Source organism: Vipera ursinii (genome assembly GCF_947247035.1).
Source record: "Vipera ursinii genome assembly, chromosome: 1".
Taxonomy (NCBI): Eukaryota; Metazoa; Chordata; class Lepidosauria; order Squamata; family Viperidae; genus Vipera; species Vipera ursinii.
The window spans coordinates 148,980,988-149,008,758 of record NC_139512.1 but is presented as its reverse complement, the minus strand read 5'-3'; the positions used below and the strand labels follow the sequence as shown (position 1 = coordinate 149,008,758).

The 27,771-nt window shown below is 37.2% G+C and overlaps 1 protein-coding gene across 2 annotated transcripts in view; it reads right to left on the bottom strand.

Annotated features, from left to right (window-relative positions):
• The window catches only part of PKP4 (plakophilin 4), a 151,601-nt gene that overhangs the window by 39,493 nt on the left and 84,337 nt on the right, over nt 1-27,771 (bottom strand). For both annotated transcript variants that reach the window (XM_083350437.1, XM_083350438.1), the window contains 7 exons: nt 16,884-16,918; nt 12,933-13,058; nt 12,618-12,808; nt 10,693-11,245; nt 2,676-2,867; nt 758-974; nt 359-491 (listed from right to left, as the gene is read on the bottom strand). In XM_083350437.1, coding sequence (XP_083206563.1) covers nt 359-491; nt 758-974; nt 2,676-2,867; nt 10,693-11,245; nt 12,618-12,808; nt 12,933-13,058; nt 16,884-16,918 — 1,447 coding nt within the window. The remainder of the gene's footprint in view (nt 1-358; nt 492-757; nt 975-2,675; nt 2,868-10,692; nt 11,246-12,617; nt 12,809-12,932; nt 13,059-16,883; nt 16,919-27,771) is intronic.

The following is a 27,771-nucleotide window of genomic DNA, read 5'->3' as shown; positions in this document are numbered from 1 at the left end:
GCATAAATTTCACTAAAAACTTCATAAATATTCATATACTTGTTTTAAAGAGCCACACAGAGAAAATTGACATTTTAAAAATCTCCCCCATTAGCCTTATATGCAAATATTTAGAAATGTTCCACAAAAATCACCAGGGTTTGCGTCTAAGAGTATGAGCAAAATATTATGATGTTAATGAGGGAAATAGCTACTTGCACAATGTTTTTCTAGTGACCATAATAAAGCTTAAAAGCATGACTATATTTCCATTACAGGGTTTCTCAGTTCATAGAGTTTACAGTGTCTAATCTGATGAGTATTTCAATATTAAGCCATATGTTGTAATAGTTATGAAATAGTAAGACCCGTTCCATACCTCGGTTTTTACTTTATTATCTCCAAAGCACAGGTGCTGTAGATAGGCTGCTGCATTGGCCTGAACTGATGGGAACTGGTGCTGAAGCATATGAATGACTTCTGGCAACTCTGGATCCCGCCATGCAAATTCTCTTCAGTAGATAAGAAAATTCAAAGGAAAGAATGAACGTGTTGTTATTTTATGAGATTTATTAGTTAGCCCCTAGGAGAGGTGGCTTTGAGAATGTGTATTTGAATCCAACGATAGTTTGAATTTTTGGATATCTGCAATTAAACTTAACTAAATTAAATCAGAGGCAAAAAACTAAAAATGAAATTCAAGGAATCACTTAAGGATTTATCTTTATTATTCTTGTGCTAATTGTATGTAACTGATTAAAATATCATTTATACGTGCCTGGGATCTTTCTGGATGCTGTCTATAGAGGGAGATCGTGTTGTTCCATCATCAGCAGGGACTGCATGTTGCATCCTGTTATAATTCGATTCAGACATCCGATAATGAAGTGACCTATAGGGTTCTGCGTAGGTAACTGTTGTGTTCAGCCCGTAATTATTTCTTTGGTATGTAAGAGTGCTACGCTGACTAGATGATCTTTGAAGATTTCCAACACCTAGTATACCAAATAATTATGAGAATACGCCTCTGTATGGTTAACAAACATACAGTATACACAGATACCGGCATGTATTCTTTGTTGTTGTCTTTCTCTTAATTCCTTTTCAAGAATGTTAAAAATATATTGAATGTTTCTCTCTATATTGGTTTGTGAAGAATGTAGCTAAGCAGAAGATAGTTGTGATCCTAAAATAAGTTGACTTAGAAAAGAATATAGCATTATAAGAAAACTCCCTGCATCAGACTAATGCAGTGTTTCTCAACATCAGCAATATCAAGGCTTGTGGGCTTCAAAATTTCCAGAATCCCCCTAGCCAACATGCTGGGAGGTGAGGAGGGATTCCGGGAGCTGAAGTCCACATATTTTAAAGATGCTGAGATTGAGAAACACTGGACTAACGGCTCCTAGGTTCATCATTATTTTTTCTGCTGAGCCAATCAAATGCTTATGGGTAGTCCAAAAGTAGACAATTAAGGGTAATAAACTTGTCCTATTATTGCTCACATAAAATATATTTGCAACTAAGCATTAATCAAAATTCTAAGATTTATTGCTAAATAAATATGAATGGTATTGTTCACACAGTGGAGGACGGATTATGTGAGAGATTCCACAACGCCTTTCCTCATATTGCTTGTCATAGATCTACAATCTTCAGAATATTTTTATGGGATTCAAAGGAGAAGAATAGTTAATGTATTTCCTTCTATGAACTTCCTTAAGTTAACTTATTTTAGGATGCAAGGTACAGTGATACTTAAAAAATATTTTGAAGTTTAATTTCAGTACTGATTGACCTTTTAATCTCTTATTCTGTATCTTCAAAAAACGGGTTAGTCATAAAAGTGATAAACAGAGAGAGCTAGATCCAAATTTAGCCCTTCTTTGAAGTTAATCAACTGAAATTAATGGAATATAAATTAGCCATGACAAAAACCCAGATTTGGTCTGCAATAAATAATGCATTTGGTTATTAACTTGTTTAGAAGTAAAATAAATTTGGCCTACAATAATGCTTTCTTACACTTTCCTCCCTGAAAAATCTCAACATCTGCTCCGAATTTGCTTTGCATTTTTTTTCAAAGCAAAATACTATTTTTTTCACTAAACATTCACACTAAACAGGATTTAATGTTTATACTGTTTTATACTTTTTATCAAAATGTAGGAACATTGTTGAAATTCTATATTAAATGAGAGTAAAGTAAAAAAGCCATAAAACAAAAAAGTCTAATATAAATTCAATGTGCCTTAACAGAGACATAAGGCTGTAAGTAATTTTCAGAAGGTGACAATTTTGTTTCCTGATGCTACGAAGGGCTGCAAAAGGCAAGGCCAAAACTTTTGTCTGGGTTTTTTTTGGAGGGGGGAGAGTTTTAAAGATTAGGAGGTGCAACCCTGTGAAAAACAGGCTGACATTTAGCCATTTTGCTGTCAATTCTAGCAGTGTAATCAAAGAGTGTTTAAAAAACCCATAGGGCCTGGTGAGTGTGTGGGTATGAGCTCTCCATCTTTACAGTTAAAAAACAAGCAGCTGCTGCAGTTATATATACATAATTATCTCTAAATTAGCTTATTTCATACTATGTTTCTGAAGGAAAGGTTGAATATGAATATGAATCTAACCACAAAATAAGAATATAATGCTGGTGCAGAGGTTCTAGGATAACAGAGAAATAACTATTTCAAACTTACCTGAGCCAGTTCGATACAATCCTGTTTGAGATCCTTGAGGTACATCAACTGTTCCATGGCTTGGACTGTGGTACACTGGACTATAATAAGGTCTACCTTCATAAATGGGAGTGATATGTAAATCAGGAGATACATTAGAACGTAACTCCTGTCCAAGTTGACTATGTTGACTAGCATATGAACTCCTTAAGCCTAGGAAAAGAAACAGAAAAAAAGTAATAAATGGCAATTACCAGGGTATGATGATTACCATAAGTAATCTATTTTTCTTCCTCCAGGTTTTTGTCAGTAGTACTGGGAAAAAAACCACAAGAAAAATTCACTGCCCCCAAAGAGGAGACATTGAAGTAAGCAGGAAGTAATTTAAGCAAAATAAATTCAAATCCAGACTTATACTTTTTGAATGAAGTGAAAAGTTCAGATTTTCCCCTGGTACTTTCTCTTATTTACAACCCTTATGATTTTTGTGCTTGCTTAATCTTCATCCACTCCTCAATTCCACTGTTATCTGGATCTGTGTTAATTGTTCAAGATGACAGGGAAATAAAATATGTGAAAATTGATGTACTGTAGTGGCATTATAGTTAATACAATTCTGTTTATTAACTGGAATTATTGCCTTTGGTTTGGAAAGCAATCCCATTCATTCCAACATAAATCAAAAGTTGTTCCGCAGCCATATATGATGCAGTACAAATAAACTGCCCAAAGTAGGAAGTGCATCACATTTACTTCATTTCCAATTGTCTGATTGATAGGCATATGCTTTTTGATCCTTTAAACCAGTGAAGCTTTCTTCACATTCTGACTATGTCACCTCACTGTTCCATGAAAAATGTGTCCTTACAACTGCAACCTTTCTTCTGAAATGTTTGCCATCAATATTTAACATTTAGAGCCACAACACCTTGGATTTTGGAGGACAGAGCTGGTGCTTCTGCTATTGAAAAATAAGGCTTTCTTCACGCCTCAGAAGTCTCCTGACCTTTCTCACCCTTCTAGTTTTGGTCTGGCTGCCTGGCCAGCTTGTTTATAATACCACCCAATGTAGTGTTTCAATAGATTGACTGAAATAAGAATAAAGCCAGTGAGAATTTGGAAACATATAGATGTACACTTGGCACATAATCATTCCCAACAAATTGTAAGTTATCATTTATTATTTTTTCCTAAATCCATGTGGAATTGTACAATTGAGACTGTTAAATATTTAAATTTACAGTGCCTATGAGAGGCTGTGTTTATTTTACATCTGACAACACAATTCCATCCTTCAAACAGGTGAAAAAACAGTCTTGCAATTTAACTATTTAACAATCTACACACACCCTTTCCCATCTCAGCTAAGTTACACTCGATGGTTTACAAATATGTTATTTAGTTCCAAGAACATACACTTCTTAGATGGTTTAGAAGATACCTGAAGATAATTTATGTCACTAAAGCCATTGTGAGTGGTTGTTAAAGAGTTCTGAAATAAAATGTCATCAATATTAAGATGACAGGCAAGATTTTTTCCTACTATCTAAATGAAATAGCAAATGCTGTAAGGATATTTTTGGAAGTCTAAATGAGACCGATAAATTTAAAATGAAATAGATAAAGCAGAGGTACTGAAAAAGGGAGAATGATCACAGAGGTTATTGTGCTTACTTTTAAAAATCAGATTTTCTTGAGGTACAAGTAACCAACCAACCAATCAGAGGTACTGTCTATTGGATGTTGAGTAGCTTCTGTGAATTAGTCAGAGATTTTCCAAAGTCAGTTAGTAAGTGCTTTCTATTAGAGAGGTTAATAACTGCAATGTATAGTAAACTGAAGGAGGGACGCAGTGGCTCAGAAGGTCGGCAGTTTGGCGGGTCGAATCCCGAGTGCCACGTAACAGAGTGAGCGCCTGTTACTCGTCCCAGCTTCTGCCAACCTAGCAGTTCGAAAGCAAGTAGAAAATGCAAGTAGAAAAATAGAGACCACTACGGTGGGAAGGTAACAGCGTTCTGTGCACCTTTGGCATCTAGTCATGCCGGCCACATGACCACGGAGACATCCTCGGACAAGCGCTGGCTCTTCGGCTTTGAAACGGAGATGAGCACCGGCCCCTAGAGTTGGAAATGACTAGCACGCATGTGTGGGGGAACCTTTACCTTTATAGTAAACTGGGCTAGCTTTGCTCTGTAGAAATAATTTAAATTATTTCTATTCTGATAATCAGGGTTGTTGACTACTATCTTGGAAAGCTCTCAAAGGAGAAATTCATGGAAGGCAGGCCCTTTGAGACTTATTATTAGTTCGAACATTTAATACTACTTTTATGCTGGAGCAGCATGTCTCCAACTACCAGCAGGAGAGCATTATGACTCCATCTGCTTGTGAGCACACTGGTAGCATCTGGTTGATCTTTGCAAGAAATAAAATGCTGGACTAAGATGGGCTTTGGTCTTATCTATTAAGGTCATTCTTCTGTTCTTACAAAAGACTTGTGTAATTAGGCTACTATAGGATTGCTCCATTAGAAAATGTAATTGATTACGATACCAACATATTTGTTTGTGAAACACCACTAATTATTACATACTACCCTTTCAGCATCTTTTCAGTTAAATTAGCATCTAAAAAACAACAGCCACTTCCAGAGAGGAAACATCCTTAACCAATACTGTATAGACAATAGTGTTAATTCTACATAAAACGAAATCTTATTACAATATAAAGTAAGCATTTTTATATTTTCAAATATGTATTTGCTGGCTATGTTTAAAAACAAACTGGATGATCACTTTTTTCCGTTTGCTTCTTTCTCATTTCTTTTGTTAACTTATAATCTGCTAGTTTAGAAGATAAAAATGGATGGCCATATAAAGTCTTCTTCATTATCTGAAGATTTATTCTTTATGTTTTAAATTTAAAAAAATAAAAAGGCTTCATATATTACACACAGGGAATCAGAAAATACATACTGTAATGAATCAAAGAATGAACAAGGATTTTGAGGGCAGGGGAACTTCAAGTATATAAAACATTGTCCAGAAACAACTGTTATGGTAGGGCATTAAATTTTTCTTCCATGAAGAACACAAACCATGTGCAGGAAATACGAAATAAGGTAGGGCATTCATTCAGGAAGAAAAGTTGGACTTTGGTGGAAGTGTCCCTGCAGGCAACTTTTTCCCATTTGCGTGCTGTCTGTAGATGACACCTTCACCATAATAATAAAGGACCAATGAGAGAGCAACATAGAACCATCAACATTTTTAAAGGAATCCAGTTTACTAGAAAAAATAACAACTTGCTGTCCTTCCTGGACATCCTGATGAGCAAAGACCACAATGGCACTACTAGAAATGCAAGTCTACAAAAAAAACCCACCCATACTAACCAGGTGCTCCACTATCAAAGCAACAACCCAACCTCCCACAAGAGAAGCTGCATAAGGACTTTATTTAAATGAGCCCAAACACACGCAGCAACTTGGAACAGCAGAAAAAGGAAATAGAGCATCTATACAACGTATTCCAACAAAATGGATATCCATGCAATTTTATCAAAAAGTCCCTGACCACTCAATCCAATACAGCACAACCAACACAAACCCTAGCAAGAATTACATTGCCATATATCAAGAATATCTCAGAAACCACCAACAGACTCCTACAAGCACATGGAATCAGCGTAGCACACAAGCGAACTAAAGTCCTTCAAGACATCTTAACCAGACCAAAAGACCCAACAACCCCAGAAGAAAAAAGCCATCTACAACATGCAATGTAACGACTGCATGTTGCAACCACTATGTAGGACAAACAGGCAGAAAACTGGCAGAACGCATCCATGAACATAAACTAGCAGTCAGAAGACATGATGAAAATTCTTTAATTTCACAACATACAGACAGATTTAACCATAGTTTCAATTGGGAAAATGTGACCATCCTAGACCAGGCCAAGTTCAAAAATGCCAGGGAATTTTTACAAGCCAGGCACTCTGATAAATCATCCATCAACAGACACACAGATATTAACAACATCTATAGACTATGCAAAACAGACTATCACCCAGCCCAAAAAAGGAGCAAAAAGACCAGAGCACCTCACCACCGCAATCAGCATCCACATCAGCACAGTTTAAGTCCAAAGTTAACATCAGACCAACTGTCAAGTAAACAATACCCCAATCAAGAAACTGTCAAAGAGCCAACAGTAAACTGAATCTCTAAGACCACCCCCACAACACTGACAGTACAAACCACCAGAATATAGGCAGCAAACTGCCCTCTTTACTACCGTTTCCCCCCCAAATAAGCCCTAAAAATCAAGGTAGGGTGGGGGTGGGTGGCGCTTACCATTGCAGCCAGGCCTCCCATGAATCGACACTTGCCTTACCAGCCCACTACGGCCAAAGGAGCAGCTTCATTCTGCAGCTGAGAATGGAACTCAGGCCTGCATTTTGCAGTCAGAGGCTATAGGTCAGTTCTTGGCTGCATAGGCCTTCCGGAAAGGCCTCTGATGGCGAAATGCAGGGCCGAGCTCCATTCTCAACTGCAGAATGAAGCTGTTCCTTCAGCCACAGAAGTGGGCCGGCTGGGTGGGGCTGTCGGTGCCGGAGTTGCGTGGAAAAGACACCCCCCCCCAAAATAAGACCTGGTGCCTCTTTTGGGGGCAAAAAAAAAGATAAGGCCGGGTCTTATTTTTGGGAAAACACGGTAGCACTGATGTTACCTAGGTTGGTAATGAAATATCTGCAAGAAAACAAACAAGCTCAGAGAGCACCAAGGACCCTCTCATCCCAACATACAGTATGTTCCCCATAAACTAGACCAGTATTTTTTAAAATGTGGTCCTGGGACTCCTAGAATTTCCCCAAGAGGCTGTCAGAAATCCACAAAATCAAAATTATTTGCCAGCCTATATTAAAAATAATGCATGATTAAATTACATAAAACAATTGTGAGAAGCAAAAGTGCAGCAGATACATCAATTTTAATTTTTAATACAGTAAATGTTGATAAATATAACCCATATGAACAAAAGCTCTCTTGGGATTCTCCACAATTTTTAAAAGTGAGAAGGGGTTCTTAACTGCATAAAAATTTAAAAATCTTAGGGAAATAGAGGGAAAATTCCATTTAACAGATCCTTATTTAGCAGTCTTCAGATGCAGCAGATAAATTTTCAATCTGGATATCCCCCCCCTGCCCCCAAATATAATGGACAAGCCCACGGCACCCAAAGTAGTCTAGATAAGGCAATTAAATATGTTAATTTTATGATACTTTTATCTCATTTGAGATTTACGTCATTTGTGTAATGATGTCATTATGTAAACGACATGAATTGATGTCAGTTGCATCATTTACTTAACAATATCATTATGCAAATGATACAAATTATTGTAAATTACATAATTTGAGATTTGACAGACATTTGGGAGTAACAGATGCTATCTCCCCACAACTGGTCTGTTAAACCATGTTTCTATGAAACATTTGTATCAGAACTCTATTTCAGAATTTCAGCTGTCTTATATAACTATAAACAAATTTATGCGGATGGATATTTATTTTATTTATTATTTATTTTAGTGAGCTTATATGCTGCCCCAATTATAACTGATTTTGGGAAGCTTGCATATTCTGTAAAATAAGGAAAAAATATATGGAAAATAAAGCAAATAATAAACAGATCACAATTCTGTGGATATCATACTTTGAAAGAGACTCATTAAACCAGTAGAGAGTTTTTCTTAAAAACATTCTGAGTTTTCTTTTTTGGGCAAAATGAGCATGATGCAGTGATAATAAATGACTTAAACATACATGCCTATTTTCACTGAAATTTGCTGAATCAAGCACAAAGTATCAACTTTTCAGTATCTCTTCTAAGATAAATTTAAACACATTTTCTCGGCTGCCATATTTTATTTCTTAACAAAACCTGTAAAATTTATTCATGCTGATTTAATCTGTTTTGAAAAATATCACTGGATAAAATGGGTTAATTTCAGAATTTATGTATCTAATGAAAACATTTTAAATTGAAACTTGAAAATATTCTTATGCTGAAATTATACTAATGATTGTGTTGGGGCAAAAGGATAGAAATTTCTAAATAAATACATGCTTCGTTTTAAGATCCAGCTAACAAAGAACATAGAATCCTTCCATTCCCCACCACCCAGTCAGAGCCGAAAAAGCTTCTTGGATGAGAAGTGAAACATCTTCAAAGAAAAACAGAAAAGTCCAGTTGCCTCTTGAAAAAGCAGTTTTGGGACAACCATGACCTGGATGACTGAGAATTTCCATAGACATCTAACAAAGAATATAGTTTCCTGTAAGGTAATGCTGGTGCCAATGTTATCGGATTTTAATGCCAGTTGAAGACCTGATTTTTTAGCTCTCGGATTTGACAATTCATGTTATGTTTCACCGGGCCTTTGTCTTTTAAATGCCTCCCTGATACTTATTCATTGTAGTTTTATATTGTATTTTTAAGTAATTTATTACTGATTTTACCCGGTGCTACTCTTTTCTCTTTTTTAAAGAGGACTGCAATTCACCATGTGAGTCAATAGATTGTGGGTGAGCTATAAATATTCCAAACAAATAATTAAATATCATGTTGGCTACTTAAAGATATAATTATCAACTGCAGAAGTAATGTTTCAATAGCTTATTTGCCTAAAGTTTTTTTTTCCTGAAAAAGTAGCTTGCGTTTTTCTAATTCTCAAGATACTTTAGAATTTCTTTAGAACAAAAGTTAATGGCATTTTTAACTAACTTCACCACTGCAGAGCAGAAATTGTGTTCATGTTTCATATTTCTTCATTATTTTATAGTCTCCAATATTTTATGATCTGAAAAAATTCCATGGGGGAAAACCTGTGAGATATTTTGTTGAAATGTAATTGAGGACTGGAAAGCAGGGAAGCTGCAGATCTTTTAGATCTTTATTGTGCATAATTAGAAGCCACCAATGTATAAGTTAAATAAATTGAAAGCCAGTTTGGTCAGAAGTCACTAGGCTAAAAAGTGGGAGATTGTGAATTCTAGTTCTGCCATAGCTATGAAAGCCGGCAGGTGATCTTGAGTCAGTCTCTCTCTCTCAGCCCAACTCACTTCATAGGCGGGTTGTTGTGGGGAAAATAGTAGGAGAAAGGTGTGTTGGATAAATTCACTGCCTTGAGTTACTTGTAAAAATAATAAAGGCAGGATACAAATAATAAAATAAAATAAATGCACAGCCCTATGGCCATATAGTGAAAAATCCATAAAAATGTTCTTAGAAAAAATATGAAAACATTTCTCCCCATCAAATTGATTCAGTCTTGAAAAAATAGCAGAAAGGTATTTTGGAGCATAGTATTAATAATTTAATTATTAGGCAAGATAAATGCAAACTATAGAAGAATGTTATTCTGTACTTTTCCCCCCTTTTATTTCTAAAAAAAATGCTCTGAGATATTAAGAGGACACTCTATAATATGATTAACAATTTTTAAGCCAACTAAGATGATATATTTTATTTTTACCATTTGTTATTTAGTTAGAGCAGGAGTATCAAACTGCCGGCCCCTGGGCCACATGCATCATGCCAAAACCGTGCCCCCACCGCATTGCCGGCAATGGGGAAAAAAATCACGATACGTCGCGACATGTCACATGACGTCGCAAGTTTGACACCCATGAGTTAGAGCATAATCATTTGTGCAATGAAAGCAAACCTATATATGTGAGATCTGACATATATTTACAGCACAGAAATATTAGTAATTTTGTATTTTTTTAGATTTGCTTATTCTTTCTTCCTCAGCTTGAAATTCAATTCTGACTTAGAAAAGAAAAAAAAGTGAAAATATGCAACCACACTAACCAATTGTTATTATTTTTGAAAGAATCAATTCCTTTCTTTAAAACATTCATTTTCAGAAAAATAATTGCAATAATTGCTTCAGATAATTCCATTTGTCATTAACATAAAATATAATTGCACAAAATTTTAAGTTGTGTCTTTACCTTTTTACTAACCTGTAAGGCTGTCTGGACGAGGTGGAACCATTCTTTCATAGATATCATACTGCTGTGCATATTGCTCAATGTCATGAAGTGTCTGTTGTAATGTTCCCAAATGTTGTGGAACAGCAGTCATCCCAGAGCGCTTTGGTGACGAAGATCCAACTTGAGTTAAGGGTGGAGAGGCTACTCTTGTCTGCGTATCATTTATTGTGAGAGGTGAACCAACTCTGACTGAAGGCTGGTATTGAGGAGTTCCTCCATTGGGGTTGGTTGATTGCCTAGATGTTATTGAACCAATTCGGCGCACTGCTACTGGTGAGGCAGGCCTCTGTGTAGTAAATGGAGATGCTGCTCTTTGAACAGGTAATGTTGAGAAAACATTAGAGCTGACAGACCGTGACTCAGTAATAGATGGCGAACCATAGCCACTTCCTAAAGAAGTTCTGAGTGATCCCCTTGAAGGGGAAACTCCTGTAGTGGTTACATATGAGGGAGATTGGGCCCTTGATGGAACAGAACTTACACGTCTCATGGCTCTGTTGGTGGAAGCTATGTTTGGTGCTGTCTATTAAAAAGGAGAAAAATAACGATATCAACAAAATAAATTTAAGTGTAAAGTGAAAACCTCATATACAGATTTGGGATTAGGCCCTATTGGATGCACTGGAAAGTACTTCTGAACAGGACTGAACTCTCAGTTTCTCCCAATGAAAAGTAAAATACTTTCCTTTTGTTACACTGAGCCTAAAATGTTGTTAAACAATTTTATTTATTACAGCATCCATCTAGAATGCATTGTTAGAGAACACTGAACATTGTTTACTAAATAGAAAAATAAAAAATGAAATAGAAAATATTTTTCAGATTTCCTTGAGAGAGGCTATAAAGATAATAACCCTGTAAAATGATTATATAATTATACCATTATAATTTTGCATCGCTGTATCTTTAGTTTAACAGTCATCTTTTCATTACAAATATAGGCTCAGGCTTATTTAGTTGACCTTTTTCATACAAACTATACTTATTGCAATATGTAACAATAAACAATGTTTTTGTTGAGTTTATTTTTATTTTTGTGGAATAGCTGTGATAAATGTGTTGTTTCATGGTTTTTATTTCTATAAATTTTTATATGATTTGTTTATAATCTGTAGACAATTATGTCTTAAGACAATTATATTAATTTGGTAAATATTATTTTTTTATACTACATATACACTAAGTTATAATTTTGTGGACTTTTCTTAAATGTACTTTCTTAAATGTACTTTCATACACACACTTTCAAAATTTAAAATTCACTTTTTGTGGGCAGCTTTTCAAGTGCTGTGATATTTTGTTTTTTTAATGAACAATAAATTAATTTGAGTAAACGTTGCAAACTTAAAAAAACATTGGGCAACTTATATGGCAGAACAGTACCCAGGAAGAGAATTTATTCTTCCTATACGCTGCCCATTCTCCACATCTGCTCAAAATAGTTGGAAGCCTTTCCCGAGCAGATATTGGAGGAAAACGATGAAGGGAGGGGGGAGGCTATGAAGAAAGAAAATCCCATGGTACTAGAAACGAGTGCCCCATGGGCAGAAAGAAATCAATATTGTAATAAATAGCAGACCTCTACTACATAAATTAGTGCTGGGGTCCCCAACCCCCAGTCTGTGGACTGGCACCGGTCTGCAGCATGCCAGAAACTGGGCCCCGGAAAGAAGCGAAGCCCCGTTCACGGGATGCAGGCAGCACAGGAAACCATGACCCCTCTGGTCCGTTGAGAAACCTCTCTCCACAGAACCAGTCCCTGGTGCCCAAAAGGTTGGGGGCCTTTTCTTGTAAAATACAGACATATCTCCTTACACAATGACAAAGCATAACTATTTGCAAATGTCCAGCACATGGAACACTGAACGAAAACAGGTGCTGGAATTTAGCTGTACCTGTACCAAAGTTTGTCCTTCAGCACGTGAACTTCGCACTAAATGGTTATTGTTTGCTCCTGCAAAAGAATGCTGCTGTCTGCTCTCTCCTTTTCCTGGGTTCTGGCTGTTATGGAAACTGCCTACTTCCTGGTACCCGCTATCAGAATATGAATTCATCTGTGTTGAGCTTCTAGAGTTACCAACTGATCCTGCGGAAATAAATCATTACAAGACTGACATTATTACAAGTTACCACACACACACACACACAAAAAAAACCCTCTTGAATTGAAAAATGTCAGATTATTTAAGATGTATATAACAGACCCTCACTTTCATGAAGCGATGTCTGCTCTGGAGAGTAAAGATTTCCTTGTTCAGGCTCTGTTCCAACATGGTAAGAAGTGATAGGAACACTCTCCGATGTTCTGAGCTTATTTACACCTGCATTTGGAAATTCTGAAAGCAGAGTTTTGTTAGTCAATAAAAACAGCTTACATATACCTTTCTGTGCGTTCATGACTTCATTCTACATAACATTACCAACAAAGGTAGGTAGTATGGTATATTCTCCATACGGAAACAGGTAAGCAAGTGTATGACTGTGTATGCAATATTTCTATCTGAAAAGTGCCCTCTTTCGCAAATGTTCTTTTCTTCTCAGCTCCAAAAAGATGATATCATACATTTTCCATGCAGGGAAATTTGAAAACAATAACTGAAGAAATTGTCGGCTATTCTGGTGGCGGCCATAGAATGAAACCAATACAGATTCCCAACAGTCTTCAATACCTAGAATGATACCAGATGTTGAATTACGAGGTCTGTATTCAGAAAGGCTTTAAACCTCCGGTGATCTTTCTTTCTTTGTTACTACAGAAAATGTTTTTAAAAAACTAGGGCTATCAGATTTGGAATGCAAAAATGCAGTCTATCTCAAAATGGCAGCAGAGCGTTCATATATTCTACTGGTCATCTGAATTTTTATACAGGTAGTTTGCAACTTACAACCATTTGTTTAGCGACCATTTGAAGTTACGATAGTGTTAAAAACTGATTTGTGGCTGGTCTTCCTATTTACAACCATTGTAGCAACCCTGCAGATATGTGATCAAAATTTGGGTGCTTGGTAACTGCCATTTATTTACCATAGTTGCTGGGTCCCAGGTCATATGACTGCCAATTATAACCTTGGTAGGGGTGGGGCTTTCAATAAATAAAGTCAATAAGAGAAGCCAGATTCACTTAACAATTGCACGATTCACTTAGCGACCACGGCAAAAAAGTCATACAATTAGGCATGACTCTCTTAGCAGCTGCTTCACTTAGTGACAGCAGTTCTGGTTCCAATTGTGGCTATAAGCTGAGGACTTCCTGTAGTCCAGCTCTGTTAGCTGCAATGATCTCTTTTTATATATCTTGTGTTGGTACTACAAGTAATTTGAGGCTTTCTGATTCATGATTTCTTCATGTCCATTGATGGCTCCTTTTTGGTTTCAAGTTGTTACATTTGTCACATCCTGCCAGCTGATGGCCAACCAAAGTAAAAAATACCACACAGGATATACTGTATAAAAATGCCTCCTTCCAAACAAAGGGAAGTGGTATAAGTCATGTAAAGTCTCCTTGGAATATGACACCACGTAACATCCATACTTCTTTCCTTCAAGAGCTTAAGGAAAAATGAACTATATATGCCATGCTGATAGTTTAGATATGTTATCAGTTTATTTCTCCAAACAATTCTGTGATATTGAATGAAGAAAGTTTTGAAGCAATAGCTGGCAATTTTCAATATGTCTTAAATGAAATGCAGTTGAAAGCATTTGCACCAGAAGGCACACAAAAAAAATATTGGAGCATCTGTGAATCAGAGTTTTAGAATCAGCTTTTGGTTTGTTAGTTATTTAAATAATGTTTTCTTAGCTTCACAGCTTAAAACAATTAACAGGCTAAAAGCTCGGGCACTTAGCACATAGAAAAGAAAATATGTTTGGGGGTCAACTCACTATATGAAGGAAGCATTATTAGAATTATGGCTGTGACTTAAAATATCCACTTACTATGAAATAGGCAATGGCTTACAATTTAGGCCTATTGATATATTTATCTGCATTATAACCAAGGGAACAGAGAAGATAACAGACACTTAATACAGAAAACAATTAACAGTAAGAAGCTCAAGCACTTAACACATTAAAAAGGAAATGAATATGTGTGGGGGTCAACTCACTATATGAAGGAAGCGCTACTGGAATTATGGCCTTGACTTAAAATATCCACTTACAATGAAATAGGCAATGGCTTACACTTTAGTCCTACTGATACATTTATTTGGATTACAACCAAAGGAACAAGGAAGGTAACAGACATTTAATACAGAAAAATTAAATTATGCTAGTCCTGAAAATCTCAGTCATAAGGAGTTGTTTGGATCATTGATTGCTTGGTGAATAACTTGATGATATTCATGATTATATACAATTCATTTATGTCAAAGGAATTTTCCGGTAAATTAATTTTTGTATGACAGAAAAGTATTTATTAAATTAACTGTGTCACATGCTTCATTCCCTGCTAACTGAAAGATCAGTATTTTGGGGCACATTTTGGCCAATATGCCACTATAGTAAGCAACCAAAGTTTTATCCCCAAATGCAATCTTATTATTCTATGCATGCTAGAATTACTAATCTAGTGACAACCTTACAAGCCAATATAGCTTGTATGTCCTATCACCTTAAAGGTTTGTGCAATGTATGACACACAGGCAAGATGCTACATGGAAGTAGGACTTGGCTGAACCCGAGGAAATATGAAGTGCATCTGGAGGCAGTGGGGGGGGAGAAGACTACAAGTGTAGTCCTTGATTACTTACTGCAATTGGGACCAGCAACAGTGTTGCTAAGTGGTGCAGTTGTTAAGTAAAACATCAAGTGATCACATCATTTCCGTCTGTGGTTGTTAAGTGAATCGCCTGTAGTCATTAATTATGACATCATACTTAATGCTGGCTGAGGAATTCTGGGAGATGAAGTCCACAAGTCATAAAAGGGCCAAGTTTGAAGACCCCTGATTTATGATTTCCTGCTGGTTCCCCATTGATTTTGTTTGTCAGAAGCTGCCCGGGAAGATTGTAAATGGTGATCATTGACAGCAGAATACTGTGACCAACATAAATGTGTGCCAAGCTGTGAAATCATGATCACATGACTGCAGGAAGACTGCGACAGCTACAACTTTGAGGACCAGTCATAAGTTGTTTTTCAACACCATTATAACTTTGAAAGGTTAGTGAATGAGTGGTCAGTAAACAAGGACTGCCTATACTGGATTTTTTATGTGAAAACATGAAGAGTTCGGGTCAGGAATGAATGGTGCTGAATGAATGGAGAGTGAATATGAAAGATAAGCAGTATAAAACAAGTACATATGGTTTGGCCACATACAGAAAATGAACGAGGACTGATATATATATATATATGTATGTAAGTGCCTTCAATTTTTTTGGTCTAATATTTCTCAGCCCTTTTCTACACTTTGCATAATGTTGCTTACCCAGAAAGGAAAGCTACGTCACATGTCACAATTAGATTTTAGAGTGCTCCTCTGTGTTGGGGTGGGGTTAGGAAACCATCTAAAGAAAATGAAAGCATCACAAAGGAAAAAAAGTTCCATTTTTGCATCACAATCTGTGGAAGCTTTCATATTTTCATTTTTCCTTTCTGCTCTTCAAGGAGAACAGCTCATGGATGATAGGGAAGGGGAGATGCTGAGATCCGGGAACAGATGGACTAATAAATAGCGTAAGCTACACTGGGCAAGTGATGGCAGATGTGGGGGTGGGACTAGGAAGGTTGAGCTCAGATGGGTTGATGGGATATGCTATATTAATTGATGCTGAATGGAGGAGGGAAGAGGGGGGACATGATGCACCAATCTGGCCCTTCCATCCACTGCTCATATTCCTGGCACTTTCTCTATTCTTCCCATCCCATCCCTGAACTACTTTTGAAAGGTTGAACCCTGTTTTGACCCATGCATAGTTCAAAGAACTCTCTTTTGTCCTGTGTACAGACTTAAGTATGAATGTTTCAGTTAGGGCCTGGATTGCACGGAAAACGCTATTATGTAAATACAACAGATTGTGCAAGGAACATTTGTACATCTCCTTAAAAGATTATATAACACCTTGCCTTTCGTGTAACTTATATGACCGTGGTTCAGAACAAGTGGGTTAACAAGAAAGCAATGAATTATGTAGTCATAAAAGCAAAAGTATACCTGCAGATCTCCAGGGAAAAGACTTCTCAGTAGAACTATAGAAAAGGAAAAAAAGAAACCAAATGTAATACTTTTCAGGCGTTCACGTTCTTTATTGTTATAAATACAGAGAGTACATTTTGATCCGTACCCACACGTGTAAAAAATTCTCATGAGGGTAGAACATTTCTACACATCTCCCTTCACCCACTATCCTTATGGACAATTTTAAGCACAGGAGGACAGTTCAAGGAAAGAAAGCGTGTTCTTCCCACATCTGCCTTCAGGTTATCTTTTTAGCTATCTAAAGTTATAAGAGATCCTTATTTAACCAGTGAGAACTGGCTTGGAATGCCATATCCCAAATTGACCATTGCACTGCTGTGCCAACAAAAGCGATGATAAACATGGGTCTATTGAACCCCATAGGCTATTTGCTAACATCCCCATCATATCTCATTACGAAAAGCAAGCAATTAATTTAACAATCCTTCACCAGGAAAGCATAGAAGTCGACTAATTAATTATTCATTAATCTGCCAACTGTTGAAAAAGATCTCGTGTCTCTGGCATATCCGTCCAGTGAACTTGCCTATAAAGATCTCTGGGACCACACAATTTAGAGCTATATTCATTAGCTTATCATAATTACTGAGAGTATGGTGGAGATCATTACAGTGCAAAAGGTGGCAGTAATAAATACGAAGGTCTATTCCAAGCCCCCTTTAACTCTTATTGACATCAACAGGGGAATTAAAATAAATGTGTCCAATCTGCAACATATTGGTCTTTTTGACTAATTAACAAGGACTAATCAAAACTGTATACTAAAATCTTTCCTTGTATGATTAATTTTAACATTATTAACATTTGTTCCTGCTCTTACTCTTCTCATGTTTGAAAATTATTCCTGCTTAGCTACCAAGGAATTTTGAAATAATACTTTAACCAGCATAACTGAAATATTCATCTTTAGCCGTATAAACAGAACTTGTGATTAAAACAGATATTCTGTTCCTATAGGATATGTGATTCCCCCTCCAAACTTGATCTGAATGGTTATAATGAAATTTCCTTGGCAGCCAATGAGAGAAAGGACAAATTGAATGGAAACTTGGTTATATTCACCTCTCTCCCCCTTAGGCATGGCTGGCTCAGGAATTCTGGGAGTTGAAGTCCACGAGTCATAAAAGAGCCAAGGTTGCCTACCCCTGCCTTAGGCTATAGTAACTAGATTCCCGCCATGTGAGCACCCTGTGAATAATAGCCATAAAAGGTAAAGGTAAAGGTTCACCCGCACATGCGTGCTAGTCGTTTCCGACTCTAGGGGCCGGTGCTCATCTCCGTTTCAAAGCTGACGAGCCAGCGCTTGTCCGAGGACGTCTCCGTGGTCATGTGGCCGGCATGACTAGACGCCAAAGGCGCACGGAACGCTGTTACCGTCCCACCGTAGTGGTCCCTATTTTTCTACTTGCATTTTTACGTGCTTTCGAACTGCTAGGTGGGCAGAAGCTGGGACGAGTAACAGGCGCTCACTCTGCAATAATAGCCATACAGATGCTCAAACCTCTACAGGTAAAGTTAGAAAAATATATAGCTAAATACAGCTAAATAGTTTAGTTATGCATCCAGTTAACCACAATGGTCTCTTCTAACGACCGGTTGCTATTTCAACCACAAGTTAGCTCCTAATTTGACCTCAATGATAAAGAATTTTAAGGATGATACCACTGTTACACTAAAATATTTTTATAAATTGAGGTCCCTCTAAAAAATTATGTCAAAGACCTAGGCTGTACTTCTGCAGGCTTATTATTTTTATTTATTTTAATTCCATTTATATCCCGCCCTTCTCCGAAGACTCAGGGCGGCTTACAAGCTTAGCAGTAGCCTTCATTCTATGTATATGCCTGCTTATTAGGGCTTTCACACACACCCCCAGCGGCATTATTACAAAGTCAGCTTAATTGCCCCCAACAATCTGGGTCCTCATTTTACCTACCTCGGAAGGATGGAAGGCTGAGTCAACCTTGAGCCTGGTGGGATGCGAACCTGCACTAATTGCAGGCAGCTGGTGTTACTTAAGGAGGCATTAGCCCACTGCTCCACCAAGGCTCTGAAGGCAGCTGAAAAATAGTTTAAATTTATGTTTACTGCTATTATTGAAACTGCTTATTCTGGAAACTATAACTTTTGGAGAGTAAAAAGAAACTAATCACTGGATACATGCTATAATCATGTAATCATCAAATTTTGCCCCACTGGTCCTATTCATAATTATTCCAGCTTAGTGGAAAACATCTCTGTGGTTGCTCATAATTGCCACAACACAGCCAAAGAGAACTTTGGAGAAACTATGCAGAGATGGTTACAAAAACATGTATAAAAACACACTTTAAGCCTGGGAAACAAAGAAAGTATCAGAAATAAATTCAGATAGGCTTTGCCCTAACTGTCTAGGGCAGAGGCCCCCAACCTTTTGGGCACCAGGGACCGGTTATGTGGAGAGAGGCTATTGTGTGGACTGGAGGATGCATGGTTTTGTGTGCTGCCTACATCCTGCGGATGGGGCTTTGCTTGTTTTTGCGGCCTGATTGCTGGCATGCTACGGCCTGGTACCTGGTACCAGTCCATGGACTGGGATTTGGGGACCCCTGGTCTAGTGTATAAAAGAGAGGAAAGGAAAAATGCAGAACCTCTTCCCCCAACAATATATTTATTATATGGTAAATGTGTATATACAAGACACATATACATAATACACATCAGCTAAGACAGACATACCCACCCATTTATCCATATGGTATTTATATACATTTAATTTAAGACAGTTCACTTATGAAAACTAATGGGAAATTAAACAGACAATTTATAAAGAAGCTTCTGAATTACTTTCTAGAGATAAAATACTTGTTCAAAATAAGAGGTGAGCTCTTCAAACCATTATTAAGTCCATTATATAATTTTACAGACAATGGGCATCTTTTTCAACTTTGTGCACACATCCTCCCTCCCTCTCACTATAAACAGATGCATGCAGTATTTATTTAATTTCCATCCTATTGGTATGTAACTAAAAAGAAGAGGGAGTCAAGCTATTCTCCAAAGCAGGGCTTTTCAACCTTTTCACCCATTGTACCACTTTTAGGATATGGCAACATCCGAGTACCACCAGTCACCTAGCAAGGTGTCAAAAACTTGATGACCAAAAAAAAAAAAGAAAAAAGAAAAGAAAAAAGAAAAAAAAGGAAAAAAGTGATGAAGTACAGTTTAAAGCCTTAATCAATTATAATCATTTAACCTTTGTTTTAAAATTAATTTCAGCAGAAGTAGTATTCTGATTATGAATGTATACTTATCTCCCTTACACCATAAGATCAAAAGGTTCTGGACTATTTAGCAAGGTTGATAGCTAACCAAACAAGACTCCTCCAAAAGGCCTCCAGAGCCAGGACAGGAGATTGAAATGCAACAATGAAGCTAGATGTATAAATTAAACCTGTATACATTTCACAATGATGGGTGTATATGGTCCCCAGTCCCACAATCCAAGTATGGGAACGGTACTTTAATGGTATGGTAAGAGATCAAGTTCAAAGGAATTGCATAGTGTATGTTGGGTAAATAGCTGCACCAGTTATAATGATTATGTGATTATATCTCATGATCTCTTTCATCTTATTGATCATTTGTACTACAATGTCACCCAAATAGTGATTTTCTGCCTCTAACATCTAGAATGCTAGACTTAATGATTTTTTTATGGGATTTGGTATTCAGCGATTAGATTAATAGGCTTCAGGATGCCTTCATAAATCCAAACTATGGTTCAATGAAAAATGCACACACACACACACACACACACATCCCTACCTTCATAGTCAATTATAAGAGAGAAAGTAATTGGCCACAGTAAATAAACAAACACATACATACAGAGGAAAAGGAGAAAAGATTTTGATTAAAGCAAATAACTATCTGTAAGGAGAAGACTACCAACATAACTGTAGCAGTTATGTTGAGAAATTTTCTGTGTTTTAAAAATATTTTTATTGGAATTTTTTAATAAGATACAAAAAATTTTTAAAAAATAAGAAAAATATATAGAAATGAAAAATGAAATTAAATTAAAAATAAAGAGGGAGAGAGAAAATGGAATGGAAAGGAGTAGAAATAATTTTTAATAAGACACGAAATTTAAAAAATAACAAATATATAAAAATGAAATGAAATAGAAAGAGAGGGAGGGGTACCCTAAAAAGTGTTGAAAGTCACCCCGGAGAGGCGACAAAGAAGGAGGGGACTCTCGTCAATCGCGGAGGGGCAGTGGCCCTTCCACTGGATCCGAGGAAGCCCTGCAAACTGGCAGGGGAATGACTGGCTACATTCATGTGGCCAGTCAGAAGCTGCTGACAACCAAAGATAAGCACTAACTAGCAATTTTTGAGCAACGTGGATGGAACTGGGTGAGACTTTATCCTCTTTTTATGACCTTAATACTACCTTCCTGGAAAAAAAGAATGCCCAAAGAAAAGAATCCTCCCCGATGAGAGAGGGAAGGGAAGTTTTTACACCGCTCCCTCAGGAAAAGAAAAGTGGCGAATTAATTGCTTTGGGGGGAAATAGAGGAAACTACAAGATCAATCTGGAATTAATACAGATACATACCTTTGAAATTTGGGGACTAAAAGTACCTTTGAGACTTCTTTTTAGAAAAGATATTTGGAAGTCTGTAAAATAGGGTTGCATTTGGAAAGCTGGAAGATGGTGTCAATGACATCTAGTGGTGGATCATGGCACTACAATTTATTATGCTTAAAGGAAACTTGGCTTGAAGCCTGGACTTAGATAATACTCTTTGTTGTTCCTGGAAACTTTCACTTTTTCAGACTGTAGCTGGGAAAAGGTAAAAAAAAAACTTTTGAGCTGCTTATCTGTGTTGGGGACCCTATTGGACTATAAAGACTACTTACAAAAGCAAAATGGGTATTCCATACTTAGCCGCAAATGGTAAAAAACCATCTTTAACACTTGTCTCCAAAGCACCCAGCTTGATATACCAACAAGAAAATGTTTATAAATCTCAGAAAGAAATTCTTTCTATGTTGAAATCAATCCAAGAGACAATTGTTTTATTTTATGAGACTCAACGCAAATGAGATAAAAGAACAATTTTCTAACCTAAACATACAAATCCAGACAATGACTATAAAGGAGCTAGTACCCCAGAAAACAGAAGGAAAATTAGAAAAAATGGATCCAAAGATGGAGGACCTAAAGGAAGGAATTAACAGATGCAAACAAATGAAAAATTAGAATATCCAGTGATAACACCGGAAATGGAAAAGATATCTTACTTGTCAAGATCTCAGAACACATTTGAGGATAAGGAAGAAGAGCTGATCAAATGGATGATAAAACCGTTAGGAGAAATGCTGAATATTGACAAACAAGAAATGAAAAGAAAAACTGAAGAATGACGGAGGCTGTTTAATGAATATAAATGGGTTGAGTGTTCTTCCAAAAATACTTCAATCGAATTCTCTTCCTCATTCCAAACAATATATATATAAACAGAGGAAGAATTATTTGATTATTCAAATGTACTGACTTGGAAAGTTATTTGGCAAAGGAAGAAAGCTAGAGTTAAGACTGAAGAACATAGAGGTTTTGACCTATTAGATGGGATATTATAATATTAAACAGATGTTTGAATATGGTTAAGAAGACAGATAACTGTTAATAGAAGTATTATTATAGTTAGAAGGATAGGATTTGTAACTAGAATATTATACTTTGTTATGACACTATCGATATTATGTATAATACCAGAAAAATGTAGTGAAAATGTGTATATATAATTGTATATGCATTAACAGTAACAAGAATTGTATTTGCCCAGTGTGGAAAAATGCATACCACTGGAAGAAGAGAGGACCAAGGAAGCACTGGATGGTGTAGTATTGGAACTAGACTGAGAAAGTTAATATGTACTACTGAATTACCAATGGAACCAGATGTTGTTTATTAAGTACTCACGATTGTAAAATTAGAAAATTAATAAAATATTATAAAAAATGAAGTCTAGCTGCTGAGCACCTGAAATGTGGGCACATATACATGGCAGTGTGGTTGTCATAACTTTGGAAGCAGGTCATAAGAATCTTTTAGGTTGCCCATCATAAATTTGAATGGTCACTAAGTTAAGGAGTACCGGTTGTAAGTTAATGACCAACTGTACATATAATTTTCAACAGAAGGTTAGAGGCAATTCCCTCTATGAAATGGATAACATAGATGTATATTTTAAAACCCTAATTTATTAATTATTTTTTCTGATTATGCTAACCATCCCTCTAGCCTGAAAATAGATCACTGTCTATGTTATTCTATCAATATAATACAATAATCAAACATTTGGGAATAACACTACATGGGTAAACATTCTTTTGCAAGTTTGAACAGCTGGGCACCAACTATAAAAACAACAAGCATATGGTTTTATGGGAAAAAAACCCAGAGAAAACTCCACAGAGATAACTTTGATAAGAATCCAATTAGACAAGTAAGCTACTTAACAGAATTGGTGTGGACTTCCAATCATCTACAGAGGAAGGTTGGAACGCATTCAAAATATACCAAGCAAATGTGGCTACTATTACATATGTCTTCTGCTCTAAAGGGAACTATTAAATCTTTAAGGGAGCAAGAGTATACGAGGTTAAAAAAATATCCTGGCTATTGTACAGAATCATCGGGATATTCTAAAGAAAAAACTGGCAGTTGGAAATGGTTCAGCCAAAATAATTGCATTTTATTCTTGTAGCCTTGCAGTCCTGGGTGCTGGGCAATGTAAACAGAGAAACAATCACATGTATGTTGTGCTTGGAGACAAGATTAGTTTTGATGGAAGAGTCTGGGTCTTCTTTAATTTTTAAAAAGTCCCTATATTCAGGTGGCGCCTTTCATCCACAAATATACATCTATGTAAAGAGAGTCTGATAAAACAAATTGGAATTTTGTAGATTCTCTTCTAGATTTGGTACTGCACCATTGTTTTGAAAATAATCTGGTAAAGTACCTGGATGCAGAGTCACAAAGTAATATATGTTTGATTTCCAGTCATGTGTATGCTAAATTGGTTTATAGCGGCTTTGTGTCTAGACCCTAACTTTTCAATATAGTAAAAATAAAATACTGTATGGCTTTTATGCTAGCTTAATTTAACACTTTCTCTTAGTGTTAACAATGGGAAGACACCAATACATATTTTAGCAATTTGCCTAGTCTTGTGGAAGTAACTTCAATTATGTTACAAATGTGAATTCAGCCAATAATACCATCTGGCTGACCTTGACCATACTCAGTAGCTAAACAGGGTTGGGCTGAATTAGTGCTTCGATAGGAGACCACCTTGGTACACCAGAGTTGCAGACCAACCTTTCCAGAGTTGCAAAAAACATCTTGGAGAAGATAATTGCAAACCACTTCCCACACCGGAAACCCTGCATGTAAGACTCCGTTAAATTGCCAGAAATCTAACGGAGACTTTTTAAAAGAGAAAGGTAACACAGTGGCCACTCTTCCACTCTAATCAGTCCCTTTAATTTCTTATTCTATTCTTCCCCACAAATCTTGAATGGCTAATTTGAGATAATTGAATAACTATTTGTAAGTAGTCATGACACAACATTAGAAAGAGCATGTTAAATCCTCCAGTATTAGATGGGATTATAAAACACGCAATGGCCTGAATCTATCTGAAGCCATCAAAAGGAAAGTCTAGCAATGTTGCATGGAATTTCAGGGTTTTTTTTTTTCTTCTTCCAGTGTTTTTCCTACAGATATGGAGTCTGCTTTTTTGGATCAACCAAATGTTGATCAGTTGTTTAGGACAGTATGACCCAGTCACGCAAGCACGACATCACAAGCTGAGGGAGGGTGATGCCCAAAAGTTATCTAACTAATTAGACCAAACTGGCTCTCAAGACAAAACTGGCTCTCAGTCCCATTGCACAGAATAATCTCATCAATCTGAGATTAAATATTTTGAGGAATCTATTGTTAATTTGACTCTTCAAGCAGGTGCACCTATTAAAAGGTTGAAGCAGAATCCTGAAAAAAAGACAGTTTTAACAAAAACAGAACTGCACTGTGCTCATATAATTGTTCTGAATAATTTTTGCAGTCTGCACAGATTTAGTTCACAGCTCAGCCTTGTTGTGCAGTCTGGTGGGACATGACTCATCGCTTGCTTAAGGATCTACATCTGATATTTCACTGGACCACAATTACCACGTCATAAAAAATGCAAGCCACAGATCATCAAAACAGGTCTGGCAACCAGGAATAATTTACTATGGAACAAATCCAGAACAGAAAACAACAGAATGCCACATGCTATTACCTACACGTTCCAGTGCAATCGTTCAAAACTATTGTCTATAATGCATCCTGCACAACTCATTTTACATATTTATTGATTGATCTTGTTATACCACAAGGCAATTTACAGTGACATTTCCTTTTACCAATTTTGGGTAATGGTTTGTATTTGTTTATAGCCAGACATTCAATCTAAATCAATTAAATTACACAAATACAGGTTTAAGAATGAGATTCTATGTTTGCTAATTTCCCCCCCCCCGAGCCATTATTTCACCTCCATTAGATTTCAATTCTATCATTGTGATATGAGGAATGCCTTATTAAATGCTACAGAAGTTATATTAGTCTCCCCCCAAAATAATAAACTGATAAAAAATCTGATATTAGAAAAAGCAATATTTAAAAACTATAGATAAATTTTCAGATTCCCAGAACAAGCTGACACCAACCTTAACCCCAAATCAACTATCATTACATAACAAATTATATTGCAACACCTAACCAATCTTGATTAATCATGAAAAGACTAAGCAGGGTCTGAGCCAATTGATAATTACAGAAAAGGCAAAGAAAAAGAAGAAAATCCCAAGGCTGTAAATTAGATTTGGTAGTTCAAAAAAAAAACATCCCAGACAACAGTAATGGCAAATCACTTTTGTGATGCCTTACTTATCTAAATATGCTAAATATGCTAATACCAACTTTCCATAAAATGTTAAGAATAGAATGAAAAGTAATAAGAATTTCTGCTCATTTCAGTTACGTTTATTGGTAATTAGATGCAAATATAAAAATTATAGAATTTGCATTTCCATTTTCCACTGCAACTCTTTCTAATATACAATTACAGCTAACTTGGGAGCACTGGGGACTTGACAGGCAGCCAAAAAATGGATTAAATATGTAAATAAACTTTTGAGACTAATCATATTATGTGAACGAGCTGTTTCACTGGAAACATAATTTTATACAAAAATATCTACTTATTTAAAAACAATGTCAAAATTGTCATTAATGCACTGCAATTAAAATCTGTTGCAGGTGTATTTTACTACCTGCAATGGAATATTATTATTATTATTATTATTATTATTATTATTATTATTATTATTATTATTATTATTATTATTATTATTATTAATTTAATTTGTATACCGCCCTTCTCCCGAAGGACTCAGGGCGGTGAACAGGGCAATACATAATAAAAGCAAGATACAAAAATTAAAAATTATTAAAAAGTAATTAAACAAATGCCCGTAATAAATTAGTACAGATTAAGAGTTAAGACCAATTTATAAAACCCAGTCCCGTCCCATCAGGCCAGGCCAGCTTGTTCAAAAAGGTGGGTTTTAAGATCGCGCTGGAAGGAGCAGAGATCAGGCGCCATCCGGAGCTCGACCGGAAGATGGTTCCATAAATCCGGCGTGTCCACAGAGAACGCCCTCCCCCTGGGGGCCACCAGTCGGCATTCTTTGACCGGTGGCACCCTGAGGAGGCCCTCTCTGTGGGAGCGTACTGGGCGGAAGGAAGTTGACGCCGGCTGCAGGTGCTCCCCAAGGTATTCCGGACCCATGCCATGTAGGGCTTTGTAGGTCATTACTAACACCTTGAACCTCACCCGGAAGACAACTGGAAGCCAATGCAGCTCGCGGAGCAAAGGTGTGACATGGGAGTGTCGGGAAACTCCCAACACAACTCTCGCGGCTGCATTCTGTACCAGTTGGAGCCTCCGAGTGGTCTTCAAGGGTAGCCCCATGTAGAGAGCGTTGCAGTAGTCAAGACGAGAGGTCACGAACGCTTGAGTGACCGTACGTAAGGCCCGGTCTAGATAGGGCCGCATCTGGCGCACCAGGTGGACCTGGGCGAAGGCCCCCCTAGTCACAGCTACTATATGGTCTTCTAGGGAAAGCTGTGAATCTAGGACGACTCCCAAGTTGCGAGCCCTATCTACAGGGGGTAATAACTCACCCCCCATAGAGAGGGGTGGGATATCCTGAATATCCCGAGATGCCGGTACGCACAGCCACTCAGTCTTGTCAGGTTGAGTCGAAGCCTGTTCCTCCCCATCCAGACCCGGACTGCCTCCAGGCAACGGGACATCACGTCGAGGGCATCGCTGGGGTGGTTTGGGGTCGAAATGAAAAGCTGGGTATCATCAGCATACTGATGATACCCAACTCCAAAGCCACGAATGATCTCACCCAGCGGTTTCATGTAGATGTTGAACAGGAGAGGCGAGAGGACTGACCCCTGAGGAACTCCACAAACGAGAGGCCTCGCGGTCGACCTCTGCCCTCCTGCCAACACCGACTGCGAGCGTCCCAGGAGATAGGAGAACCACTGAAGAACCGTGCCTCCCACTCCCAATCCCCTGAGGCGCCGCAGCAGGATACCATGGTCGATGGTATCGAAAGCCGCTGAGAGGTCTAATAGGACTAGGACAGAGGAATATCCCCTGTCCCGAGCCCTCCAGAGATCATTCACCAGCGCAACCAATGCCGTCTCCGTACTGTACCCGGGC